The following is a 6570-nucleotide window of genomic DNA, read 5'->3' on the forward strand; positions in this document are numbered from 1 at the left end:
TGGCTTATAAAATCTATTATAATATATATAAAAATATAAAAGAAAGATATAAGAAAATTTACTGAAAGGATGTTATTAATTATTTAATTAATTGAATTAATTTAATAATTCTAGCCTGTTTCAATTGATTTATAATTAATTTTAATATTACCAATATAAAATCTTTACTAAATTTTGATTGACAACTCTAAACACGCGGACTAAAATTTTAGAGTTTAAAAGATTTTGAACTTTTAGCTAAAGTGTTATATTTCAAACAATCACAAATTTAATGTACAGATACAAAATTGATAGATCCGTAAACTAACAAAATATTCTTACTTTAAAAGACCTCTACCCTTGAAGAAAATGTGAAACATTCGGTGCATTCGTTGTATCCATGAAAACTGACAAATTTGTAGCTCAAACAACCTAAAGCATAAGTGATGATAACCGACTAAAATACAACCCGAACATGAAAAGTAGACTGAATATAAAGAATAGACCGATCATAAAGAAGTAGACCGACTATGAAAGAATAGGCTGATAAAACAAAAGTAGACCAAATAGACAAGAGTATACCGAATATTTAATGATAATCGAGCATTGCATGCTGAATTGGCACAATCAAGAAATACAGGGTTGACTAAGTCCAAATTCAAATATAATAAGAAGTCTTAAAGACTAAATTATAATCGGACTTTAATTGAGAAATGATCCGACTTAGGGTTATGCTGTATGACTAAAAAGACTAACCTTAATAGGATTTGGAAACTTTATATTCATAAAGTCCTACTCTTTGTAGAACTAGAAAATCTCCGGTCTCTGTATAAAAGACTGTGACATAACAAGTCAGATATATTCATTACAAGTCAGATATATTCATTATTCTACAATTATTACATATTTTAAAGAACTATGACATAACAAGTCAGATACATTTATTATTTTACAATGACTACATATTTTATAACTTAAAACCATTAGTGACTTAGCTATCAAAGGGAGTAGCTCGACAATTCCGTTTGATGCTCTCTAATCATTATTTCAAGTATACCGGAGTCCGAGTCAGACTTGAAGACTTTGTTGATAGCTTCCATTTTTTATTTTTATTGATCAAGTTATTAAGTGACTTTTATTTTAAAAATAATAATAAACAAGACAAAGTTTCAATTATAGTTCCACTCATTCCAAGGGTCGAGGGAGCAAAAATGAGAAAAATAAAAATAAAACTTTTAAGTGCTTTTTTAAATAATGATTTGATATTATCAAAGTTAAACATTTTTTAAAACTGTTTTTTTTCAGCCAAACTATTTTTGTTTCTCTTCAATGGTGATTTTTTGCTTTGGTTCAACTATTCATCCGTTTGCTTGAAGTGAAGGGATTGTCGGGTTCAAAATTTGGCACATACATAAAAAAATAGAAAAGGAGATTCAACAAGAGAATTGCTTCCAAGAATTGTCAGGTTCAAAAATTGGCACATGCACAAGGAAAGAAAAAACGAAGTTGGAAGATTCTTAACCCTAATCAAATGCTTATGGTGATGGACTGATGGTATTTTCTTTTTTAATATTAGTAGTGTGTTTAATGCAATTCTTTTAATATACAAGTGTATGCTGCAAATTTCAAAAAAAAGAAATATATATATATTTTTAAATAATAATGAATCAAATAATTAATATACCCCTACAATGCAATAAGCAATTTTCTTTTGGAACTGAAAATTAAGAGAGAGAGAGAAAGATAGTTTATTTTAATAAGCTATCTATGTAGGGAACAATTTATGGGGTTGTCTTGCCTGAAATTGGTAAAGTAAGATGGACACTTCATTTGCTAGATAGAAGGAAAGCATTGAGACTAAGCAAGTTCCTATTATTCTTAGGAGTTATAAATCTTTCGGCCATAGAAATACAAACTAGTATTAGTTTCTGTATATATTACATAGTGTGAGGAGTGAGGATCTGAAATGAAATCTCACCATTTTCATTAATATTAGTAGAGCTATGGCTTTTCTGCGTACTCATTTGTAAAAAGTAGAGCTAACCCATGCTCCCGTCTCAGCTCGATAAGCAGCCTACGAAAATAAAAGGTGTTTAAACTGTCAAAAGGGAAATAAATGCATAGAAAAAAATTCATAAAACTAAGCGGCAAGACATATTTAAGTCTATCGATGTTTTTGCTGTTAACCTACATATTGCGCCACAATTCACAAAATCAATGTCACACTGAAAGCTAAACCTTTCAGAAAACTCTTTGTAGATATATATATATATATATAAAGAAGGAAGCAATAATTTGAAAAATAGGCGGAACAAAACCAGTAATTTAAGCTTCTTTTAAATCATGTTCCATCTCTATGCGACCCCAGTTAAACACGGAGATACAATTGTTCATGTCAATCCAAAACCCGAGTTAGTATGACACAAGAAAAAAAGGGCAATTGACATATGTTCATGGCACATTGGTTATGACACCCCTTAGCTTGTTCTTCCCCTCATCGAAATGGAATTTACCGCTAATTCTGCTATCTTCAAGATGTCCAGATCCATGAGGTGTTATCCTGCTAGCTGTTTCACCCATGACTCTCACATTGTTATTCTCCAATCCACTCTTGAGCCAAGCAAGGTTACTTATATCCCTGGCTATTGCAGCCAACTCAAAGCTTGGAAAAGATGGGGGCTCTAACGAATCCACAAATTCTGGGCCCAACAGAGAATTCTGTTTACTATTGCCATTTTGGGCCTCACAACATCCATGGCCACAATGGTGAGGAACCATCTGCTCACAGTAAGCCCCATCAAGCAATTTACAAATCCCATCATCTGCTGTTGAAGTCTGAACTATAGGTCCATGTACTGGAACTGACCTCAAACATGGTGAAGCAGCTTCTGGGCCATCCACAGGATTATAAACATTGAATGCACTGAAACGTGCCCTGGGACGGAAAACAGTAGGAAGTTCTTTTGCTTCATTAGTTGATGGAATCTGTGATGGCACCTTCTCTTCACACTGATCATCCATGTTATCCAGAGAGCTTACATCTTTTCCTTCCAATGATTTAAAAGAATTGGCATCCCCGCAAGAAATAGTTTCTTCAGATGATGCTTTGGCTTTGTCCAAGTAAGCATCTTGGTCCATATTTCCAGATGCCAACCTCGTCCTCTGACACACCGTGCTCTTGCGTCTTAGAGTAGAGTTCCAGTGGTTTTTAATTGCATTATCTGTTCTCCCCGGTAGAAGCCTTGCAATTACAGCCCATTTGTTTCCATGGACTGCATGGGCTGCAGCTATGATGCGATCCTCCTCATCTGCAACAATTTTACTTCATCAATCTCGTTCACTAGGAAGCACTAGCACACTGGAAAGTTTTTAGCCGTGCGAGCATGAACATTACGTAACAACTAAAATAATAATAAAGAAAATGGTATGAAAACATCCACAAGTCATGTCTGTTTCAAATCTAAGCCTATATGTTCAATGATCCTCTCAGTCATGATTGGCTAGTCCATTGCTTGTGGATATGAAACAAAAAAGAAAATGAAGAGAGGGAAAAGCAAAAAAATTCAGTGCACTTCAGAAAATTAGTTCACATTATTTTAGCTTTAGGGTGAGAATGCTCAGAGTCCTTTGTACCAGTAGTAAGAAAGGAAGGATTTCTTTTTGTTCTGTCATTTATATTCTAAGAGAAGTAGAAGTACTTCTGCGCGACTTTGAATGGGATCGTAATTACTACTACTTGTGGTGGAATCATATTCCCAAAGGTTCAAACATCCTTACAAGCATTTATCCTGCACTGAAGAGAGACACTCTCTCCTGTTACTTTATTAGTAAGGGTAACACTGTGCTTGAGTGGATTCCCTAAAGGAGACGAGGTGGACATGCACATGAGACAATGGAACTTGATCTTACTGAGCTAGAAACTTGTTTGTATCACTGTTCATAAGTCTATATATCCTTGTTTGTGGTTTCAATTACTGTATGAGCATAAAACAAGTGAGGGTAAATAAGTGCTGATCAATTTAAATGTTTTGTTCCTTTCACTTGTTGTTAGCAAGAGCCTGAAATTACACATGATAATATAGCTCTATGCAGCACATCTTATGCAACATTCTTAGTTGCAAACGTAAGCAAATGGTGCCAACAACATAACAAGACAGCAATTAGACTACTTCACTAGCAAAAGCTTTCGCAGTCGCAGTAGCATAATTAATTGCTAATTTGTACAAATAGGAAGCAACTAAATAACAATTCAAAATAAGAACTGAAGTAGCATTCCATGTTATTCAGAATAGGATATACCAATTTCCTAAATAATGCAAAAAGAATTGCATAATTTATGATCCTCAAATTCAATCCATCTGAACCCTAACTCCAAAATTACACAAAAATAGTAAATACTGATAAAGAAGGGGCGGAAGATAATATTACCAGTAAAAGGTTTGCGCTTTACAGCTGGATCAAGCTGATTACACCAACGTAACCGGCAGGACTTGCCAGATCGACCGGAAATTCCGCGAGCGATCAAGCTCCAATTTCTCGCGCCAAATTTGCTAACTAATCGGCTAAGAATAGCGTCCTCTTCAGGTGACCAGGGCCCTTTAACTCGGTCTTTGCTGCATGCTTCCGTCTTCTCCACTGCCAACAATAAATCGTCTCCACTGCCGCTTCCGTCTTCTCCGCCGCCGTCTCCGGAATTCGCACCATCGACTTCGACAACTGTCTTCTCCTTCATTTCCAAATCCATGTCTGACGGTGTTAGTCTTTAACTGTTTAGTCAATTAGGGAAGTCCTGTTTAAAAAAGACGCCTAGTCCACCGCTAATTTATTGGCGGATTAAGAAATATAATTTCTTATTTAGTATTATTAATTTTTGTTATTAGTTAAAGTGCTTTTATTAAATTTCTTTAGAATTACAAATAAAGTATGAAAATTAGATGTATAATAATGTCTGTATCAGTTAACAAAAACTTTTTTGCAATATTATTTATTAAATTAATAATTAGAGAAACGTAAATTATAATTTAAAATGGATCAAAAATAACTATTTTTTAAAAAAATAGGTATATTTTTATACTGTGTTTCATTTACTAAGATTAATGATGTGATAATTTTCCTATTTTTTAGGATTATATCATAGAATAATGTTTAACTAGTCATATACATATATAATACGTGAATGTTATTGTTATTTCAATTATAATAATAATAAAAAGATTATAAAAAATTTAATATAATTTTAATTTTTATATTTTAAAAAATAACAGTAATTTAAAATATTTTAGAATATCTTTTTTAATAAAATAATAAACATTTTGAAATTTTATTAGTATAATAAATATAAAAGTTATGTGAAAATTATTGATTAATTTAATAATTATTATTCAAATTAATAAAATAAAATTTCTTTATAGTCATTATTTTTATAGGAATATGATTTATACAGTTATAGGAATTTTTTATATTAAAAATTAGACCATTTATGTAGATATGAAATTATAGTTTTTTAGCTATCATCTTAAAAGATATACTTTCACAAAATAATAGTTAGATGTCCATTTCAAAACTATATGCTAGTAATATAAAATCTAAATAAATAAATTACTTATATAAGTGATTTGGTAAATTAATTCTTTAGATTTATTACCATATTTTTATACTTGAATGCATATAGTAACTTGATATAGGTATCTTCTTATTAAAGCTAAACAAAATTAAAAAATGTATATGTCTCTTTTCTAATCATAATGTGATAGTTACAAAATCATGTCTAATTTTTTTTTTAAATGTATTTACTTGATTTTTGAAATACTCTATTAATTAATTATATTTAAATAGTTAAATTTTTTTTGTCCTTATACCACTTTTGCAAGTTAAAATAAATTTTTTATAACTATACTTTTATTAAATTATAACTTCTAGCACTAAAAATTAGCTTGCTTTCGAGAGTATAACTATAAAGAAGTTATGCTGTACTAAAAAAATATAATTAAAATGTTGTTTTTTAAAATTAGACTCTATTGTATAATTAATAAAGTAACTTACTATTAATTAATAAATTAATATGGAATAAATATAAAAATTATATAATATTGTTGTTTGTATGTCAAAATTATTAAAACTTTTTACATCCAAGCTTTAACATGCTCTTATATAACTGTTATTATCATTTTAATTATCTATAATAATGTAACTAAGTTAACAAAAAATGTATAATGAAGTATTCAATATTTTTGAATTCTTATGTTTTAAAAATAAATTTAAAATAATTTTAAGTGACCTTTTAATAAATTAATTCTTAAAATTTTTAAAAAAAATTATACATTAAAATATTATATAAATTAATTTATTAATTATGTATAATAAATTTAAAAATTACACAATATCTCTACGCCTATGCATCAAAAATTATCATTATATTTATATATTGAGACATCAAAAGAAAATTGTATATTTCAAATTTTATATATACAAATATAGATAGGTCTAGTGGTTAGAAGGATTTTAAAATTATGCAAGTTAGTTTGAATTTGGTCAATCCTTTTAAAATTATCAAAATAGACCAAATTTATAATACTAATTGCAGCTAACCTT

The 6570-nt window shown here is 29.9% G+C and overlaps 1 protein-coding gene across 2 annotated transcripts; it reads right to left on the reverse strand.

Moving 5' to 3' along the window:
* Positions 1-1710: 1710 nt before the first annotated feature.
* On the reverse strand, positions 1711-4804 carry LOC8273467 (transcription factor MYB1). 2 transcript variants are annotated; one of them, XM_015724578.3, is made up of 3 exons: positions 4408-4804; positions 2493-3287; positions 1711-2053 (listed from the first exon to the last, which is right to left on the reverse strand). In XM_015724578.3, the coding sequence occupies exons 1-3, from the start codon at positions 4721-4723 to the stop codon at positions 2037-2039; spliced, it is 1128 nt and encodes a 375-aa protein (XP_015580064.1). In that variant the 5' UTR covers positions 4724-4804; the 3' UTR covers positions 1711-2036. The 2 variants fall into 2 exon arrangements, with proteins under 2 accessions (XP_015580064.1, XP_002527890.1); XM_002527844.4 differs by lacking the exon at positions 1711-2053 and having other exon boundaries at positions 2274-3287.
* Positions 4805-6570: the final 1766 nt, after the last annotated feature.

The sequence above is a fragment of the Ricinus communis genome, chromosome 10 (assembly GCF_019578655.1).
Source record: "Ricinus communis isolate WT05 ecotype wild-type chromosome 10, ASM1957865v1, whole genome shotgun sequence".
Classification (NCBI taxonomy): Eukaryota; Viridiplantae; Streptophyta; class Magnoliopsida; order Malpighiales; family Euphorbiaceae; genus Ricinus; species Ricinus communis.

Excerpts from the sequence above, each read along its gene's own strand:
- LOC8273467 (XM_002527844.4), bottom strand. The coding sequence starts at position 4,723 with ATGGATTTGGAAATGAAGGAGAAGACAGTTGTCGAAGTCGATGGTGCG. Across the intron at positions 3,288-4,407 it reads AAAGCGCAAACCTTTTACTG|ATGAGGAGGATCGCATCATA; the intron begins GTAATATTATCT and ends AAATTGTTGCAG.